The sequence below is a fragment of the Leptonychotes weddellii genome, chromosome 1 (assembly GCF_054177405.1).
Source record: "Leptonychotes weddellii isolate Sample4059 chromosome 1, ASM5417740v2, whole genome shotgun sequence".
Taxonomy (NCBI): Eukaryota; Metazoa; Chordata; class Mammalia; order Carnivora; family Phocidae; genus Leptonychotes; species Leptonychotes weddellii.
The window spans coordinates 130,911,351-130,933,349 of NC_138369.1; the positions used below are offsets into that span (position 1 = coordinate 130,911,351).

At 42.5% G+C, this 21,999-nt stretch overlaps 1 protein-coding gene across 1 annotated transcript in view; it reads left to right on the forward strand.

The window, feature by feature from the left end:
• LOC102744322 (ropporin-1) overlaps positions 1–19,953 on the forward strand; it is a 28,063-nt gene extending 8,110 nt beyond the window's left edge. Inside the window, exons 2-6 of the mRNA XM_006737257.3 lie at positions 7,845–7,972; positions 11,806–11,923; positions 13,209–13,370; positions 19,099–19,274; positions 19,750–19,953. Coding sequence (XP_006737320.1) covers positions 7,857–7,972; positions 11,806–11,923; positions 13,209–13,370; positions 19,099–19,274; positions 19,750–19,816 — 639 coding nt within the window. The 5' untranslated portion in view covers positions 7,845–7,856 and the 3' untranslated portion in view covers positions 19,817–19,953. The remainder of the gene's footprint in view (positions 1–7,844; positions 7,973–11,805; positions 11,924–13,208; positions 13,371–19,098; positions 19,275–19,749) is intronic.
• The last annotated feature ends 2,046 nt before the right edge of the window (positions 19,954–21,999 follow it).

The following is a 21,999-nucleotide window of genomic DNA, read 5'->3' on the forward strand; positions in this document are numbered from 1 at the left end:
TCACTGAAATTCTCGTGATTACATGAAAAGATTTCTAATGTGCTTGAACTTTATCATATCATGTATTTCCAAATAATGTGACACTTAACAGATGTTTTGCTGCTAGTCTTCTTTAGGACTGAAGCTAGAATATCAGTTAAACTCCCCACTGAACTGCATGTGACCTTACATTTCCTTTCAACCCATGAGCATTGTTGGTATACTTATTTTCACACACTCCTTGAGATTTTGATTAAATTCATTCTGGTGCTCAAAAATGTCAAGTAAGCCAATTTGCTGAAGACAATACTCTCCTCAACAACTCTGCAATAAAGATCATTGACTTTTTTTTTTTAATTTTTCTTTTAGCTCCTAATCTCTAGAGAAAAAGCTTTTCCTTTCCTAAGTACGTTGGTAGGAAACAGCAGTTTCTTCACATAAAGCTGAAAACAGAGGGAACCAGAACGGCTTGGATTTTATTAGTAACATCCTTTAAGGTGGAATTCACATTTACAGGGGAACTACAGACAAGAGCTCATTGTGGACAAAACAGTGTTTTCCTTGCATCCCAGGCATTGAGAACATGAAGAGCAGATAAGATGGAAAGCCTTCCCACATTTCTGTCATCACAGATTTCCCACCAGTGCAGGAACTGCTGTGCTTGCATAATCTAGAATATCTGATTTGTTTTAAAGTACTTAGTTACTACTCCACATACATCATCCTGAATAGTTTGTTTGGGTACTTTTTGGCAAAACAATCCACATTCTTCCAAGCATTCTTCTCCAGGGATTCTAACTAGTGCTATTAACTGAACACAGTGACTTAACATCCGCAGATTCACCACTCCGCAAGGAAATGCTTGGATTAATTAGTCTTGTACAGAATGTCATCAATGCATCTTCTAAGAGTATTATTCCAGAGTAGCATTTATATATTTCCTTGGCTTCATATGGTCCCAGATGTGTGGTCATTTCCCAGGCAGGTTGGTAAAAGGAGTTATCCTATAATTGTGGGAGATATTTTGGCTTTAGTTCCTAATTATGGGACCTTTTAATTAGCTTCTTGAATCTGATTTGATGTAAACTACTGTTGCAAATACCGTTGTAAACAGTTTCCTAAAACAGTGGTTTTCAAAGTGTGGTTTAAGGGACTTCAGAGGAGCCTTGAGACTTTAGTGAGTAGGAGTCCATTGAAATTAAAACTATTTTTGTAATAATATTAAGACATGGTATACCTTCTTCACTCTTTTCCTTAAGAGTATACAGTGGAGTTTTCCGGAAGCTACATGATGTGTGATATTATAACAGATTGAATGCAAAACAGTTATGAGAATCTGACCATCTTATATTAAGCCAGACATTAAGAGATTTGCAAAAAATGTAAAACAATGCCCCCTTCTCATTAAGGGTTTTTTTTGTTTCTGGAAACTATAGTTACTTTTCATTGAAATGTTACTTATGTTGATATGTAAAGGATTTATTATTTTAAAATTAATATTTAAATTTTTGCTTTAATTTCTAAAATGATAAATATTGATAGATATAACCCATATTAACAAAAGCTCTTTGGGATCCTCAGTAACTTTTAAGGGGTCCTGAGACCAGAAACTTTAAGAATTATCCTCTTAGGAAACTATCTGTGTAATATAGACATTTTCTGTTAAGGCCCTGGCATATTTTTTCTGGCACCATTTTCTCATTTGATAACTTTTCCATGAAAATAAGATACTGAGGCAGACAAAGAAAAAAATTATCAGAGCAAACAACTCTAAATTTGAAATTATCCTAAAAATAATAGATGTTAATAAAAATGATTACTACTTAATTTTAAGTTATACTTTATGGTAGGAAAGTAAATAATATATTGAAAATGTTAAGGAGACTATGGGCCTTTTTGACCATAACAAATCAATTTGCAAAGAAAATAAGGTGGTCCATTTTCTTATGAATATTTTAAAATAAATCACATAAAATTTTGAAAAATTAAGCATTTGATAAGTAAGGTGGGAATTCTGAAAATATTATTTTATAATCAAAGTGCTAGATTTCTTTTTTTTTTTAAAGATTTTATTTATTTATTCATGAGAGAGAGAGAGAGAGAGAGGCAGAGGGAGAAGCAGCCTCCCCGCAGAGCGGGGAGCCCAATGCGGGACTCGATCCCAGGACCCTGGGATCATGACCTGAGCTGAAGGCAGACGCTTAACCGACTGAGCCACCCAGGTGTCCCGCTAGATTTCTTTTTTAAAAAAGATTTTATTTATTTATTTGAGAGGCAGAGGGAGAGCACGCGCACGCGAACCAGAGCCTGAGCACAAGGAGGGGGAAGGGCAGAGGGAGAGGGAGAAGCAGGCTCCCCACCAAGCAGGGAGCCCCACATGTGGCAACATGGGGCTCAATCCCAGGACCCCGAGATCAGAACCTGAGCTGAAGACAGACGCTTAACCAACTGAGCCACCCAGGCGCCCCAAAGTGCTAGATTTCTAAGCATATAAACAACTACTTATAATCAAGTGGAGTTAAAATATTTTGAAAAATATTTTTCATGGGATATTAAAGAGCTTCAAACCCCTTTACTAAATCAATTAAATTATTTTCCATCATTATTTGTTTTTAGAAACATTTTTTATTTCTATAAACAAGTAATATCATTACAAAATTTCATTAAGAATCAGATTTTGAATATTTTACATCAAAAGCCAAGAATAACTAACTATATAAATCAAGTCACAATTTCAAACAAAGAGCAAATGGTGATGATAATGATGAAGCACGTATGCCTCTTTGTTGGGAGAAAATACAAAAAATAAGCAAATTAAATGAAGAACTACGTATTTGAAACATATGCACAAACGATTATCACTGGTAATAAACACATTATAATTAAGTGAAATTAAGCAGACTCACGGAGATGGTTCTAACATGATGGATAAAGGGGAAAACCCTATATACAAGCATCTCCTCTGGCAGGTGTTATGCATAAAACCTTAAGCACAAAAACAATAATTACTGAAATCTGGAAGTTTACTGACTGAGCCCAACTGTTTCCGAATATAATTTCAGGTGTTCTAAATCAGCAAATGGTTGTAAAATGGTTGTAAATTTTGTATCACTATAAAAAGTTTACAGCCATCAGTCTCTCCTGGAGACACCTGTAACCCATTCTGCCATGGCCACTTGTGGAAAGCTCAGCTGTAGAGATCTGTAAAAGGCAGAATGGGAGAGGGGGGTGCCTTGGTGGCTCAGATGGTTGAGCGTCTGCCTTCAGCTCGGGTCATGATCCCAGGGTCCTGGGATCGAGCCCCGCATCAGGCTCCCTGCTCCTCGGGAAGCCTCCTTCTCCCCCTCCCTCTGCCACTCCCCTTGCTTGTGTTCCCTCTCTCGCTGTGTCTCTGTCAAATAAATAAATAAAATCTTAAAAAAAAAAAAAGGCAGAATGGGATGAAATGGTAAAATGTGTATTACAAATAATACCTGATGATTCTCGAGTTTTCTAGGAAGGCTTATGGCATAGTAGGACTCAAGATGAACCTTAGGGGTGTGTAGAGTTTGAATAGATGGAAAAAAAGAGAGCACTTCGAGTAAACCAGACAGAATTAGCAACATCCTGAGGGAAATAGAAAAGCAAGATAGAGTTCTGTTAACAATGGATGAGCAAGTGCCAACCTTCAGATATATAATCTGGAAGGATTGGAAGGATGCCAGAGTAGACTACGTGTTGGAAATTTGTGTTGGTAAGTACTAGCAGAAAATTTCTAATTTAAAATTGTGTGTAAATCGTAGAGAACCTTGAAAGTCAGGATGGATATGATTGCCATTTTTGAGCAGGGCTCTCTGACCTATTAACAGCAGCATAGAAGATAGATCTGGACACACTCAGAATAGACCAGGGAATGACCTGAGACAGGGATACCGGTTAGGAGGCTGCACAGTAGGTGATGAGGGGCTGAACCAGAATAAAAGGAGTAGAAATAGAGAGGAAGGGATGAATTGGAGACACATTTCAAAGGAAATATCCATGGGATTTCGTGAGATTCAAGAGATTGAAGAGAATGGATGGCCCCAGGCTTTGAGGCCAAACGACTGAGAAAATAGTGCCATGATGTTCAGACACAAATTTGGGAAGGGGACTTAGTTGGGAGATGGAGAATAAATTGTGGTGGAGATGTGTCTTGGAGGCAGTAGGAAGTGAAAAACAAAAGCACGGGTGAGAGGTCAGGGGATGGAAGAACAAGTATAATCAACACCGGATTGGATGAAGCTAGGAGAGGATGTGAGCTCTCCAAAAAGAGTGACAGAAAGACATAAGCTCAGAATGCTGAAGACTGAGCTTTGGGAAGATTGCAAACTCATGTTTAACACGAGGAAAGAGGAAAAAAGTTACAGTGACAGGAGGAGTGCGAAGGAAAATAGAAAAAGAAGAATGGTATCTGCCATCAAAGGAAGAGAAAGCCTCAAGAAGGAAAGGACACTCATGTTTAACGGGGCACCTCCCGCATCAGACTGTGTGTGTGTTCAAATCCTGCCTCTGTCACTTATGGGCTATGTGTCATTTCAAAAGTTTTATTCTCTCTCTCAGTTTCATCATCTCTAAAATGGTGATAATAAAGACTACCTCATAGGGATATTTTGAGAATTAAGTGAGAAAATGTATCCAGAATACTTAACATAGTATCTGGCACAGGCCAGAAGTTAATAGATGTAACTGATGACTTTTAACGGAAAAATGGGGTGGTGAGAGAGCAGAAAGAATTGCAAGAGGTTAAAGAAGGACTGATCATGGAGAAAAAGAGATTGGCCAAAAATGGAGAGAGATCACAGAATGTTCTTAGAAGAGGCACGGGGTAAAGGCTTTGCTTAAATCTGCTCTGTACTGACCAAGGGTTATCATTGTTATTGTTATCCCGGAAGCCTAGTTAATTAGGGTTGGGCCATCTTTTCATTTATGTAAGGCCATTTAACCTTTAGAATAGAAATAAAACAATTGCATAACTAAAAGATCCTGTCAAAATATATACAAATAGTCTAAGGTGCAGCTTCTTTGAAAGAACAGTCTGGCACTGCCTCAAAAAGTCAAAAATAGAATTACCATCTGATCCAGCAATCCCACTTCTGGGTATATGCCCAAAAGAATTGAAAGCAGGGACTTGAAAAGATATTCGTATACCCAGTTCATAGCAGCATTATTCACAATAGCCAAAAGACAAAAAAAAAAAACAAAAAAAACCCCAAATGCTCAACAACAGATGAATGTGGTATATATATATACAATGGAATATTATTTAGCTTTAAAAGGGGAAGAAAATCAGACGCACTCTACAATGTGGGTGAATCTTGAGGACATTATATTAAGTGAAATAAGCCAGATACAAAAGAGCAAATACTATGTAATTCTACTTATATGAAGTACCTAGAGTAGTCAAATTCATAAATACAGAAAGCAGAATGGTGGTTGCCAGGAGCTCACGGAGGGGGAAATGGAGAATTATTGTTAAATTGGTACACAGTTTCAGTTTGAGAAGATGAAAAAGTCCTAGAGATGGTTGGTGGTGATGGGCGCCCAACAATGAGAATGCATTTAATGCTTCTGAACCATACCACTTAAAGGTGGTTACAATGGTAAATTTTGTCATGTGTATTTAACCACAATTATATATATATATATATTTCCCGACAGTATGAGCAAAAATATGAGCCCTTTGCTAGATAAAATGGATTGAAAAGTTCCCAGAAACAATCAATTTGTAATGGTAACTTTTAAATTGTGAAATACTTCATACCTAGAAAATAAAATGCATAGGGGAACCTGGGTGGCTCAGTCAGTTACGTGTCTGACTCTTGATTTCGGCTCAGGTCACGATCTCAGGGTCATGGGATTGAGCCCTGCATCAAGCTCTGTCCTTAGGGGAGTCTACTTGAGATTCTCTCTCTTCCTCTCCCTCTGCCCCTCCCCCCACTTGCTCTCTAAATAAATAAATAACATGTATATGTAACCCTACACAGTATATTTCCTTTCCATCCAGCATTGCTAGATTTACCCATAGTGATGTCTGCAGCATACTCACTGAGAACTGCGCTGTGTTCTCAATGAATTGAAGCTTTTATCATTACGACCCTCCTTATCTCCTGTCTGGTATCAACATGTCTACATCAACTTTCTTTTGGTTTTATTTGCCTATTTATCCATATATCCTTTCACTTTCAGTCTTTCTGTGTCCTTAGGTCTTTTCAGATGTGCCCATAGTTGGATTTTTAAAAAATCTCGTCTGACAATTTCTACATTTTAATGGCCACGCTAAGACCATTTATTTTTATTGTGATTACTAATATACATGGATTCCTTTCTATCATGTTGTTCATCCGCTTTTCCTATGCTCTCCCCACTCCTTTCTTGTCTTCTTGTGGGTTGATCAAGTTGTTTTGTTGTTGTTGTTGTTTTTAATTCCTTTTCTCCTTTCTACTGGTTTGCTGGTTTTATTATTTTTATAGTAATTACTTTTGAAATTTTACTACACATACTTGAATTTTTACAAAGTCTAAACTCAACCAACATCTTTGTACTCTTCTTCCTTCAAATAAAAGAACATTCAGTAAATGAGAATGGAGTACTCCCAGCCTGAGGCCCCTTTACCACCAATCTCAGGCCACTTTAGTTTCTTGTCTTGGGATTTCCCAACAAGGTCAGTGGTATAAATCTAAAACTTAGACCTAGTTCCTGGCAAGACTCGTGGGAGACCATCTAGCCCCCAAGAAGAAGCAACAATGTAGACACATTTCCCCCTGCCCCAGGCAGATATTTTTACTGTTTATATTGAGGATGTGTGAACCTTGGAGGGTCTCAGATTTGGGGGTGGGAGTAAGAGAGTCCTGCAGTTTAGTTGTTCACCTTTTGTGGGCCTTTGACCTGGTCTGTTTGCAACTTGCCTGATCATTTGTCTGAAAGGGTCAAGTTCCTGGCATCTACATTTGCCCCTTACTTTCTTCATTTGCTTACCAGTCTGGTTTCTGCTTTACTCGATTTATTTGGCATTTTTAAGGATTTCCCTCACTTCCTTCCAAGTTCGGCAAGGCATTCTAATCTAAAGGATGTGTTTGCCGGGATTTGTCTAACATGTAGGTGTTTTGAAGATGGGGGGCTTTTTGGATTATCTAGTCTCTTTTTTTCTACTAACAGCAGACAAAATCTTTTAATCTGCTGTTTGTATACCATCTATGGATTTTTATGTTTTCTTTCAATTTGTCCTGGAACTTTTTGAATGAAATATACAAGTTTTCTCTTTTACAATTAAAAAAGATAAAAACATGCAGATGTAAGGAGAGATATTCACCAAACGGCTGTTTAATGATCATTTTTATTTGGAAATAACCTAATATCAAATAATAGAGGATTCACAGAGTAAATTTTGCTACAACTTACTCTGCCATAAGAAGTGTGTGTGTGTGTGTGTGTGTGTGTAACATGGAAGATACTCATGACCCCGTTTCTATTTATACAAGCACATATATATTTACATTGAAAAAATTCTGGAAGGAGACATCCAATATTTGGGGGGTGACATCATTAAGGAATATTTTTGCTTACTTCTTGCTGATCTCTACTATTTAAATGAAGAACTATTGTGTGGTTTTTATATAAAGGGCGTAATTATTTACAAGAACAAAAAGCAACGATTAGTAACCCATTCTCTAACTTTGGAATTGTGTTAACAATAGAATGCGTACACCTTGCGAGGTAGTGAACTGCCCGGTATGGAGAGTGTCAAACAGAGGCTGGGTGGCCTCCGGTCGAGGATTCCTGTCGTTTTATGATTCAAAGATTCCCAGTTTATTTATTTATTTATTTATTTATCTTTCCCCTGCCATTAGGTCGACCAATCAATGCCTCAGACAGATAAGCAAATATGCATCCCCCCGGAGCTGCCGGAATTGCTGAAGCAATTCACCAAAGCCGCCATTCGGACCCAGCCGCAGGATCTCATCCAGTGGGCGGCGGAGTAAGTACCCTTCACCTCATCCCCAGGTTCCCGTTGGAGGTGGAGGCGGGGCGTGGAGGAGGGGAGGTCCTCGCGAAAACCGAGGAGGTTGTCATGGCTGCAGCCTGGGAGTCGGGACTGATTAGCATCAGCTTTGTTGTATTCAGCTCTCGAATTGCTTTGGTGCTTTAAAATCCATACATAAATACATCACACTGGGTGAGGGTGGGTGAGAGTGGGTGAGGGTGGGTCGCCCTTCCCGAAGCGACCCAGACTGAGCGATAGGACGCCAGAGCAATCGGCCGAGTGTCCTGGGGCGCTCAGCAGGAGTTAGAGTCCCACAACCCGGCGGCACACGCACCTGGTGCGGTCCCTGCACGCCCTCCCCGGTCCCCGCGGAAAGAAGCGCTGGGAGCCCCTCGGCAGCCCCGCCTGCCTTCCCTGGTCCGAACCGGGGCCTGGTCTCCGGCCTCACCACTAGAGGGCAGCAGCGCGCCTCGGGGAGGGGGCGCCGAGGCCGCAGGTTGGCCGGTGCGCGCTCAGTCCCAGCTGGCTCTCCTCTGCGGTTGGGACACCTTCCTCCTTTTTGGGACACCTTCCTCCACTGCCGATCAAGCTCATTCTTGCCCCAACCAGAGACGTACTGTAGCTTGTCTTTGGGCAAATTGTTATTTAGTGTTTTTTGAACTCATTTGCTCCCTCAACATGTAGACGTCCACGCAGTGCACATTGCACTCTGGAGAGAGAGGAGGCAACACTGAGTGCTGAGGGCAGGAGGAGCGCGGGCCGGGCTGCAAACACTGTGGCTCAAACTCAGGTGCCCCCTTTCAGGAGCGACCTCCAGAGGCTGTTCAGTGAACGAGCTTACCCAGCGAGGGCTCGCTGCTGGCCCGGCATGAAACAGCTTTGCACGGAAAGCCTCGCAGCTATGAAATTGTTTCTTAGGCACACATGCCCGCTTGAAACTGGGGATCTGGGGCTTGAGGCAGCAGCTGGGAACCATACCTCCCGGATCATTTTCAGGCTAGTTTTACTGCTTAATGATGACCTCCTTAGTAGCTTTCAGCGGGAGAAGGGGAGTCAGAGATGCAGTTGAGCCTAGCTGGTGGGCGGGAGGAAGGGAGAATGTCTTCAGCAGGAGGTGTATTGAGGATGAAGCTTTTACAGATGGAAGGAAAATAAGCCAGTAGTGCTCGTAAAAAGGGACATAATGGGGTTGCTTTGCTAGTAATGAACACTGTTTAGTTTTCCAGTCTAAATTTTATATATTCTCTCCAAGACTGCACTTTGGCATCGTAAGACTAATTTCTTTTGGCATACTCAGACAGACTTTGTTTTACACTTACACAATAGTTTAACCCCCCATTTTATTATGCTGCTGTTTTATAACAAGGAAAATGACATTTCTTGCAATTGTCCCTAACATTTATGGGAGAAAACATTCCACTGTTGTAGCCTGCTTGCTCCCATTTTGTATCATGTGCTATAAATTTTTTAGATATCCGCAAAGAATCAGTTTGTAGTTTAACTACAATGTAAAAGGAGAGCATGACCCGAGAGCACTCTCCATCTATTCAGACATGAAAAGCATTTATCAGATGGTTTTATGAGACTCACAAGCCATCAGCACTTTAGAAACTCCACAAAGTATTTCCAAGACAAAATATGTGCTTAATTCATCACAAGCAAGAATTTCCCTGCATATGTGCTGTCCGTGAAGAGATCACCTCCCAGACATCAGCAGGACATAAACTTGCCCTGCGGTATGTGTGACCACACGGATTTGTAACATCCGTGAATAACCGTGGAATTGTTCATTGCAAATGAAGCTAAATAATGCACAGAGGACTAAATCCATGACTTCGACCTCATTTCCACATTCTCTCACCAACTTGGCTGAAAAATCCAAAGACATTGCTGCTGAGTATCACTCTGTACTGGGGCAGTCACTTCTGTCAAATGATGTGCTGTGTTTCTGTCTCTCCTATTTATGCCACTCAAGTCTCTATAGCCCGCTCCTGTTGTCACCCTGCACCCACACCTACCCCAACCCTGGTCTGTCTGTGGAAATTGCTCACGCGCATGATAAAAGGTATCCAGACTGTATTTCTTCTGCCCTCCCTGCTGCTGGCCTCCAAGGGGTACCTGGAAAGCGTTGTTTTGTCCTTGTAGCTTTAGCTCTGCATTGCTCTGTGGCCCAGAGACAGGCAGTGGTTTATCCCCATTATTGTATGGCTTGACCCTAATATGGGCTTCTACAAAATTCCCTCTGTTATTCTTTTTATACTACCTGGATCTGGAGAAAAATAATGAAAAAAAATGCATTCATGAAAACTAAAGCAGAGAGGGGCAGAGCATGTGATCCAGGGACTGTTAATAACAAGGCTTTTGATGGAGACAGACCCTTCCAGATAGCATTGGTGACCCATGTGTCAACTCCTATGTCCATTCCCTGCTACAGGCAGCCCTTTTTATCTTTTTTAAAAAAGATTTATTTATTTGAGAGGGGGTGGGGGGAAGGGCAGAGGGAGAGGATATCCAAGCAGACTCCTGCCGACCGAGGAGCCCAACACCGGGCTCAATTCCAAGAGCCATGAGATCAGGACTTGAGCCGAATCCAAGAGTCGGATGCTTAACCAGCGGAGCCCCAGGTGCCCCAGCCCTTTTTATCTAATACCAATCCTGAAACAAGACTCGGTATTTTTTCCACATTGTACTCAGAGTCCACTCCACGAAGCGTCAGTGAGCAGGCAGATTTTATTAAAATTTTTGAGGAAAGATTGAGAAGAGTTTTACTTCATACACCCCACATAAGATCATCTCAACCCTTCCGTGGCTTGTCTTCTCACCTGAGCCTCCCTCAGTGCCCTGCCAACCTTCTCTCTCTTCCCCCTTGAAGCCCAAGCCTCATGACCTCCAGCTGGAAACCTTTCCTAGCTCACCCCAAGAGCAACCCCCTCCTCCCCTTTCTTGTACATGTCACTTTAGTGCTCTTCCAAATTTTTTCCAAGATTGCATATTACATATTACCAAGATTACATATTACCCACTTTCTAGATTACCCACTACCAAGATTATATATTACATATTACTCACTACCTAATAATCAACTTTAAGCATGTCAATAGCCATGTTACTGAAAATAAAGATTTTATGATTGAAAAATAGTTCCTCTAGGTACCAGGATTCTTCTTCCATAAAGGAAAGTGGGGGATTTAAAATAACAATGATATTTTTCTAACTCCTATTATATATATATATATAATGCATATAATATATAATCTATGTATATGTATATTTACGTATATGTATGTACATATTATATATTATATAATAATATGTATTTTATATAATATGATAGAAACACAAATTACTGCTATATTATGTATTACATATGTATTATGTGCATATATATTATATGTCATATATATTATCTTCTATATAATGTATAATACATACATATTCTATACCTCCTATTATATGTATGTATATGTGTATGTATATGTGTGTCTGTACACACACGTGTGTATATAAAACACTTAGGGGAGGAGTGACTGGGAAAAAAATCTCAGGGAATTCCATACCAAAATTTTTATTGATTATTCCTCATCCTTAGAGACAAACAAATCTTTTTACTCCCTAAGTGTTCTTTATACCTTGAATGGCAGGTAACACATTCAGACTTTTCCTGTACATAAATGAACTAAACAAAATGTCTGGCATATAGAAGCCCCTAACAAATGTTCTTTCCTCCATCCCCTTCCCTCAAGAAAAAGGGGCAGGGGTTCTCAAAGCAGCCAGAGGCCACTGGAGTGTAGGATGTTCTCCCCACCCCCTAACTTTTTTTCTTGTAGTTATTTCGGGGCTATGTCCCGTGGAGAGATTCCTCCAGTGAGAGAGCGGTCTGAGCGAGTGGCTTTGTCTAACTGGGCAGAGCTTACACCTGAGCTGTTGAAGATCCTGCATTCTCGGGTAAGGGCTCTATCACAGCATCAAGGGGGAGGTTGGGGCAATGCCGAGGCCAGGTGGCTACAGACAAAAGCCCACCACATCCCCCGGCCAGCTAGCTGGCCACTCGGTATCATAAAATCCACTAAACCATGCATTGAAAGCAAATCTTCTCTTGGAGCAATAGGAATGATACTGAAATAGGCTATAAGTGGAGTTATTAGTGGGGTCATCCCAGATTTCCCTGAAGCTGGCAGAATGTCCAGGGGATCAATTCAATACTAATCCCTTCTCCCCAGAAAAGCACAGATCTACAGTCCTTTGACTGTGTCTCCCTTGTTGATCAAGACCATAATATGATGCCAATCACAGTTTGCCAATTTAGTTCCCCAGTTAAACCAGGTGCAAACATAGCCTAGCTTTTAGGGAAACTCCTGGCTCTCTTCCCTGCCACATCACTCTGGGAGCTTTCCAGTGAATGGATGAGGAAGGTCTGACTTGAGAAAGCTGTAGTTTGGCCAGTTCCCAGGAAGTATGGTTTAGCATCACCATACTCCGCTTTAAAAACCAGGACAGAGGTCTTTGGGGTGTTTGAGGACTGACAGCCAACTACCTTGCTCCCAGAGGCTTGGCGTTTCATTAGAATCAGAGGGCCAGGGATGGTGCATGCTTCATGGGTGCATAGCCTTACCACATTGTTGGCCAACAACTACCCATTTGTTCCCTTTCTCCTCTTAACCACCAAGCACCTTATGCAACAGACATGGAAGAGATCTGAGATACCTGGGACCAAGCAATATTAGGCATCCAGACCACAGATCCTATATTATTCTTGGAAAAGCATGAGGAGTGTATGTGAAGTTTAGTGCAAAGAACTCCATAGAACCTAGAAGCAAGAGACTTAACATCTAGTTCTAATTTCACCACTAATTAGGGGTCTCAGACAAGTCCTCTGCCCCTTGGTTACATTTTCAGGTTGCCCTATCTGCGTTATAGGGCAACCTAGGGATAAAACAGCGACAATAAAAGCATCAGAAAAAAAAAATTAAAATGTAATATAAAGATATTATTTCCCTATAATTTTGACATCTAGAGTTAAAATGATTGAATTATACCTCAGCGTGCTTAACACTACCCTGAATATTTCTCTACCCTTGCAGAGAGAACCGCCAGAGTCCTCCCCTGATCCCCCTCCGCCATCAGACCCCTTGCGGTGTGCTGGGTGAACGCAGGCCTTGCTGGGCAGTGTCTCTCGGGGCATTCTCTCATTCTGTCCCTCCCTGTCTGTCGTCTGTCCCCTGGCCTGCAGGTTGCTGGCAGACTGATTATCCATGCAGATGAGCTGGCCCAGATGTGGAAGGTGCTGAGTCTCCCAACAGATCTGTTTAACAGTGTGATGAATGTGGGCCACTTCACGGAGGAGATTGAGTGGCTGAAGTTTTTAGCTCTTGCTTGCAGTTCTCTTGGAGTTGTGAGTGAACTTTACTGCTTTTTGTTCCTTACAGGAAAAGCTCTGTCTGGGCCTGGAAGAGTAGTACCTCTGTACACACAGTCCATCTCCTGGGCTGAGGACGAGCATGCCCGTCTTGTCTACTTCCCTTCCTCTCTGAATTAGGTCATTCCTCTGCTCCTCAGCCAGAAGCAGGGGGGAGGAGGAGAGAGGGGGAAACTGTCATCAGACCCTGGGGAGAATTTACTAGAATGTGGCTTCTGGATTATTTATGAATTTCAATCATTGCCCTCAGATTTATTTCCATCACCATTCCACTCATATTCCTAAAGATACCCAAGAGCCAGCTGCAGGAGATTTGCTTATACTTGGGTTCCAGACACCTAGAAGGTAGACCAATGGAGCCTTTAAAAGAGGTGCAGCCTTACAGAAAACTACTATTTGATAAGCATAATTGGATACAAAAATCAGAGATGAGAGAGCAGGAAAGGAGAAATGAGGCTATTTCCAGACTTACAGTTACGACATCATCATGGCTGTAGGATGCTCATACAAATTCATGCCTTTTCTAAATTTGACTTGATTTACAATTGGAAAAGGAATGTTTCTGTTTTAAAGAAAAAGATACTGCACCCAGTTCATATAAAAGCTTTAGGTATCATCTTACATATGGACTCACTCTTACTGAGCACCGTTATAATAGATTAAATGAAAATGAATCAGAAACATGGTTTTTTTAAAATCCCGGAATATGCGCAAGTTTGAAAGTTAATGAGAAAATTATTGCCTCTGCCAAAAGCAAATGGTACACGAAGATAGTTTGAATCAGTCAACAAATCTAAACACCATCTTTTTCTTTCTTCTTGAATACGTGTGGATGCATATCTGACATTTTGTTTCTGACAAAAGTTATGAGAAATATTACCTAGTTCAACTTTTCCTATGGGCTTCCCCTGCAACTTTCATTATAACCATTTCTTTAGAGACAAGGAGAGGAGAGGCCATTCATGGTTTTTTGTCTTCATTGTCCTGTATAGTAATATGATGTAATGAATAAATTGCTCTCCTCCAAAGAGGAGAGGAAAATGCAGCCTGGGCAGATGTTTTGTCTACTAGCACTACCACACTTCTGTGGAAATAGCCCCAAAGATTGAGGGAGGTCCAGGAGGAAAAATTAAAAATGGACACATTTTCTTAAATTCTCATAGGGTCACAAATTTACTCACACTACACGCAGAGATGGCTGGGGTGGGGAGGTGGGAACGTACTTTATCTGGAGTTAATTCTGATCTTCCTGATTGATCTACCCTACCCACAGCGGGTTGAGTAGGAAAATAAGTAGATTCAATTCAATCTAGGAATTTTAGTCTGATGCAGTACCAGAAACAGCTTTGAGGTAAATGCCCAGTCTCTCAGAGTTTTCCACATGACTCCACTCTTCAAGATGGCAGCGGAGTGTGTAAGAGGGAAATGGTGACTCCAGAACCACAGAGCCATCAAGCAAAGGGTTTCCCACATCTCTTGGTCCTTGGAAATGCATGGGAATAAATATTGTCTGTGTGGTCCCAGCTGCTTGCAGCCTAAGTCCTGGGTCTCTTCTCTCTCACAGCACGGTGTCCATGCCCAACCCCCCACCCCCCGGCTGCCAGCTCATCGCCATTCTGGCAGGTTCTGAGGGCCTCCCTGAACCCTTTCAGGTTGCCCTCATCTGCTCCCTTGCTCCAGTCGTCTCCTGCACAAACCCTCACCACCTTGTGAGATGTGTGAGTCCTCTCCTTGTCCATATACCTCACAGTAACAAAAAGTGACTACGGAATACTAAATTCCACTCCTCCCTCTGCTGAGCTCACAGGGCAGCTGCTAGGTTTACTTTGGTATGTCTGCCTCCCCCACTGGGGAGGGGAGACCATGAGGTGAATTGCATCTTTCTACCTCCCTTCCAAAATGAGGAGGTTGGATTAGATGTTTCATAAAGTTCTTTCATCTCTAACATTCTGTGATTCTATTCTGCCTTCTCTACTTCCACTGAGACACCCTCAGGTCTGCTTTGGATAACAGTGAGGTCCTGAGGTATCTGACTGTGCCCCTCATCATCCCAACATCATAGAACACCCAGAGGTGAAGTCAGCCTGAAGGGCTAATCTGTAAATAAAGGATGCCCTGTGAATCCAGGAACCAGGCCCATTATACCCATCTGTTTCATGTTGGACTATTGCTGGGAACTTCATGTGGAGGTATGAGGGTGTCAACATCTGGTGGAGGCTTTGCAGTCTAGTTAAACCATATATCCTTAGAGCGCCTGGGTGGCTCAGTCGGTTAAGCATCTGTCTTCGGCTCGGGTCGTGGTCCCAGGGTCCTGGGATTGAGCCCCACATTGGGCTCCCTGCTCAGCGGGGAGCCTGCTTCTCCCTCTCCCTCTGCTGCTCCCCTTGCTCGTGCTCTCTCTCTCTCTCAAATAAATGAATAAAATCTTTTTAAAAACCCCATATATCCTTAGAGGCAAGCCCAGGAATTTCTCCTTCCTTTGCCAATTCACCAGCCAGCCATGATCTCCGTGCCATTTAGAAAAACCAGTTCCCTCCTTTCGTCAAATGGCAGGGACTTTCTTGAGCTCTCCCAGTCTACACCCAGGATTCAAAAGACTGTGGCATGCAGACCTGGATTCCTCTTCCCTCTCAGCACTCCTTCCTCTAGACTAGCTTATATTCCCTCCTGCTCCCCTGGGACTGATTATAGAAAAGGAAGATTGTGTTCACTGGAAGGAAGGACATGTATTTTAGCAAATAAGTCACTTTCTGAGCCTCTCACCTCTGGGTTTGTGAGTCTCAGAAGATGCTTACAGGCTCTCTTTATCAAGTGGATCCCCATCTGACCAAAAAATCTTGTGCAACTAAATGCAGATCCTTGTTTACTTTAGATTTATTTAAGTTTTCCAAAAAGCTCTAGTCCAGAGAATTCTTTATCCAGTCTTCCATGTATAAAATATTTTAAAATATTTTTTTAAAGATTTATTTATTGAGAGAGAGAGAATGAGAGACAGAGAGCATGAGAGGGAGGAGGGTCAGAGGGAGAAGCAGACTCCCCACCGAGCAGGGAGCCCGATGCGGGACTCGATCCCGGGACTCGATCCCGGGACTCCAGGATCATGACCTGAGTCGAAGGCAGTCGCTTAACCAACTGAGCCACCCAGGCGCCCAATATTTTAAAGTATTTTAAAATTTTATGAGGATGATAGAACTTAAAGGTTTGTGTTTGAATGATTAACAAAAGATACTGTTTAGAGTAGAAAGCACCTGTATTACCTTGTAGGGCTGCCGGAACAAAGTACCCCAGACTGGATGGCTTAAACAACAGAAATTTATTTTCCCACAGTCCTGGAGGCTGGAAGTCTGAGATTAAGGTGTCTGAGGCCATTGCCCTTGGCTTGTAAATGGCCATTGTCTCCTTGTTTCTGTCTTTTTTTTTTTAAGAATTATTTATTTATTTGAGAAAGAGTGTGAGTGAGTGTGGGGAGGGGTAGAGGGAGAGAGAGAGAGAAACTTTAGGAGACTCTTTGCTGAGCTCTGAGCTCAATAGGGGGCTTGAGCACAAGACCTTGAGATCATGACCTGAGCAGAAACCAGGAGTCAGACACTTAACCGACTGAGCCACCCAGGCGCCCCTCCTCGTTTCTTCACATGGCTGTCCCTCTGGGGATGTATGTATCTGGTGTCTCTACATCCTAATCTCCTCTTCTTACAAGGACAGCAGTCCTATTGGTTTAGGGCCCACTCTAATGACTTAAAACTTCATTACCTCTTCAATGGCCCTATCTTCAAATATAATCACATTCTGAGGTACTGGGGGCTAGGGCTTCGGCATATGAATTTTGGGTGAACACAGTTCAGCCCTGAACAGCACCCCAATCTGGATGAGCCTGCAGGAAGAGAACAGCAGAGCAAAGGCAGTAGGGGATTTTGTTAAGAAAGGGAGCAGAGAGGATGAGCTGTGAGTGGAGATGACAGAGTTCATTGCACACATGCGTGCAGATCTCCCCAAACCCCCTGTCACGCTGACCTCACGTCACGCTCGTGCCCCTCCATCACCCTCCTCCCTGGAAGCGCCCAGCACATGGGCACAGTGCTACACAGCAGTTTACATGTGAGGACTCCCAAGGGCAGGCGAGGGTCAATGAAAGGGGCCCGCTGCAAGCCCCAAATCTCTTTGAAATACTGTGGTTCACCATTTTAAAATTCACGTACACTGAGGATTCCATCTCATAAAGTAGCAATGTTTATCAGTGTAAAGAAACAAAATTTGAATACTAAATCAAGTGAAGCTAATAATGCAAACAATGTTTAAATCATTTGTCATCGGGTAAAACCGTCTCTCTAGGAAGATGGCCAAGTTGATTCAGCATCCTCCTATACCTGCTGATACATCCCCACTTACAGCCCTGGGTAACACACACCAGTTAAAGGAGCATCCTGTAGACACTCACTCTGTTCAGGGGGAGGAAGGGAACAGAAGAGCTCACAGCCACTGCAGAGGAAGAACAATGCTGGCCGGCCTTCTGGGGAGATACAGCAGCTGCCTTTTCCCTCACCCAGGCACACCCAGCTCACCCCTCAGGACTCATTTTTCACTGATCCCTGGAAGGTGTTTAAGGATAATCTGCACATCATCTGTTTTGGTCAGCTACCCTGGTAGACATGCTGACCTATGTTTGCTAATTCAGAACTAAACAATCCTGTCTTCAAATCACTTCTTCCCTTTACCCCCGTCATTTCACTTGTGAAATGTATATAAAGAATAGGTTTACATGAAAGGCACAAGTGAGTAACACCTAATTCTGAACATGATCTTTTAATGTTGAAGTTTCATTGTAAGGAGGACTTGCTCCTGTACCATAAACCTCTGGCATCCATCATCTCCTAGTTCTTCCCCAGCAACAACCAGGTGAATGTTATGTCATATAAAATACTAGGTGTTTGGATTAGATGGAGCTACATGTTTCAGAAGAACTGGTTTTAATGTTCAGCATCACTTTTCCTGTAGCTGGGATTCCTGTCTTCCCAGGGCCTGACCCTTCTCCTCCCTCCTTCCCCCTACTGTGGCATTGCTCCAAGCACCGCTGGAGCGTATGAGCTAGACTAATGACCTCAACTCTTCAGAGGTAAGATTGGAGAGCAATAAGAAGAAGAAATAATTTTAATTTTTTAGAATGTAAAATCAAATTCTCCTTTAGCGAGGTCATTCTGATGAAAGTAATAAATATCTTAAAGTATTCAGCAATTCATAAACTTAATTCCTTGAGAGTATCCCTCCAACAAAGAGAGGAAAGGAAAAAAAGAAAGACACCCAGTACATCAATATTTTTTCGATGGAATTAAATGATGTTTGGGTGTAAAAAATTCAAGCTTTCCAGAATATGACATCATTCCCACTTCATTTTATGAGAGCAATATTTTTGTTTTCTTTCTTGTATCTAAACTGATCTTAGTGGGGGTGCCTGGGTGGCTCAGTCTGTTAAGCCTCTGCCTTCTGCTCAGGTCATGATCTCGGGGTCCTGGGATCGAGCCCCACCTGTGCTCCCTGCTCAGAAGGGAGTCTGCTTCTCCCTCTCCCTCTGCCCCCCCAGCCCCCGCTCCTGTGTGTGGGCACACACGCTCTCTCTCTTTCTTTCAGATAAATAAATAAAATCTTTAAACGGATCTTAGGAATTTAGTTTGGAATAGTGACCTTCTCATTTTATCTTATGACTTTATAGACCATTGCCAAAACTCTCAAGATAGTGTGCGAAGTGTTATCATCTGACCATGACAGTGGACCTCCCCGGATCCCATTTAGCACCTTCCAGTTTCTCTACACATATATTGCCGAGGTGGATGGGGAAATCTCTGCCTCTCATGTCAGCCGAATGCTGAACTACATTGAACAGGAAGTGTAAGTAAAATGTTACCCATCAGAGGGGAAAAAATACGGGGAAAACAAACCTAGCAGGCCATGATACAATGAGGTTACTACATTATACTGCTCTGGGGACAGAAAAGTGTTGTGAAGAACAAGAACTAAGGACCCAAAAGAGAAGGGGAAAGGGCAGGGAAGAACGGTGTAGGACAGTGATGAGTTTGAAACCCTACTTCTCAGGCTGCCGCCTGAAAATACCCAGTCACAAACTCAGGGGCCGGACCCAGGCATCTGCGTCTTAGCAGGCTCTTCAGGTGACTGACTCACGCTCAGGTTCACCTAGTAGGGGAGGAGTGGAGGAGGAGAAGCAGGCTGCCAAGAGGTCAGAGAAAAAGAAGGCGATGAGGGCAGGAGCCACACAATTCATCTGGAGTGAGACAGTTAATATACTGTCTTTTTAAAGATTGATTGTTCAATGAACTAACCCCAGATATATGTTTTTCCCAAACAGAATTGGTCCTGATGGTTTAATCAAAGTCAGTGACTTTACCCAAAACCCCAGGGTTCGGCTGGAGTAAAAACACAGTTTTGGCCATTTTAAAGGAAGATAACAGAGATGATTGTGCTTCAGAATGACTGAACCCCACGTACCATCTAATGTCAGTTTTCTTGTACAACTGGTCCACACTAATAAACGATTAGGCAAACATGTGAACTCAGAAATGTGTGGAATTAAGGTGTAAAATTGTTGGAACAAAACGAGTACATTAACAGGAGATGCATATCCTTCCCACATGGACACTGAGTGAAACCAGTGCTTCTAACCAGGCTTGGATAGAAAATGTGTCTCAAGTCAAAGCCAGGCTGTCAGATTTTCACAGGTAGCATGTTAACCAGACACAGTTTTGATGTTTTGTGATTATGAAGCACAGAGAAGTATCTTCTACATAGTCAATCCATATTTTTACCAGTTTAGTTCTCCATTTGTTGGTATGATGCTAGTCACTCACTCACGCACTCACTCAGTAATATTTGTTGAGTTTAGCTATATACGAGGAATGGGATGCCAGATAAAACACAGGACACCCAGTTAAGTTTGAATTTTGGATAAGCAAATAGCTTTTCAGTATTGTTTTTGTTTTCATGCTAAACCTGGCAACCCCAGCTAGGAGCTATGCTGGCTTCTGGGCATATACAAATAAATCATATCAGAATTCTGCCCTCTGAGATAGCTCACTGTCTAACATGAAGACAAGACATAACTCAAACCACTTTTTTTTTTGAGAGAGAGCACACACAGGGGGGCGGGGGCAGAGGGAGAGGGAGAGAGAGAATCTTAAGCAGGCTCCATGCCTAGCATAGAGCCTGACCCAGGGCTCAACTTCTCAACCCTGAGATCATGACCTGAGCTTGCCCCTAACTGACTTAGCCACCAAGGCGACCCTGAACTCAAATCATTTTAATGTGAATCTCTCTGAGAGGTACCCATAACGTGTTACAGAGATCAGTATTAAAGTGGCAATGTCAGCAGATTTTTCTGACACCATATACAGATGTAATGAGACCCTCTTGGGAATTGCCCTGCATGAGCTTAAGACCTCTGACAAGGTCACTGAAAGATTTTTCTTTCATCCAGGAAGCAGATGAGATGAACAGGCTGTGGGGTTATTGTTCTTAAGGCCAAGCGTGCCAAGGTTGCTGGATTCCTTCTCTCTATTATGCTCTTTTTTCTTGAAAGCTGTTTTTGTTTAAGAATCATGTTAGGGTGCCTTTTCCTTTATACATATCTTCCTTCGGAATTGGGGAGAAATTAATCTGTTAGCGTCTAACTCAGTAAAAGAATATTGTGAAGGGACGCCACCATAGGTCCTTTAATTTGGCCTAGAGTGAAGTACTAAACAGAGCTGAAACACATTCTACCCGCCCCAGTCATCCGGTTACACCTGCAGGGGTTGGGCAACAACCAATTCCCCCTGCTGTCTGCCATCTTAGCCAATGCAGCCTATCATTTATATCCACTCGGGCACCTTTGGCTGTTGGAAAAGGCTGCAGCCCTGCAGGCAAATCCTGGCACTGGAATTAACTGGGGCTAGAGAATGAGAGAAATCCTTCAACCTGCCCCAGTCTCTTGGTTTCTCTCTCACTGTGATCAAAGAATTCCAATATGCTCTTCCCTGGGAGTGGGGAGTGAAGGGCCATGGCACAGAGGGAACAGCCCCCCTTTGAAAGGTCCTAAAACAACAAGTTAAGGTCATAAACGTAATAGAAGCAGATGGGGCCTTTGTATGTTTGAGAAAACAGATTGAAACTAGAAACCAGACCTCAGTAGCCCTGAGCATAATCCCTCAAGAGTGAGGTTTCATTAGAAACCACAGTCATCAAAGTGAATAGTGGACCCAGATACGAAGTCACTGATGGCGCTGTGGCCACCGGATGAAACTCAGCATAACCAGGAGTGCCACCTGTTCGTCTTCTAACCCACCACGTGATGTTCACCATTTTCCTCTCCTGCCCTGGCTCACGGTGGCAAGGCTTCCTCTAAGCCACTGAGACTGATTAGCCCCAGATGCTCATGGACAGCCCCTATAGCACATCTGCCAAATTAGCCTACCTCAGAGGTCATCCCGAAGGTGAAGATCAGCTTTGGCCTCAACCTGCACCGTGCTGTATTCACAGTATTATAAAGACGGTATAAATGATCATCACCAACATGTATTAAGCACTTACTATGTGCAGTCCCTATGCACACGGTTTTACATAC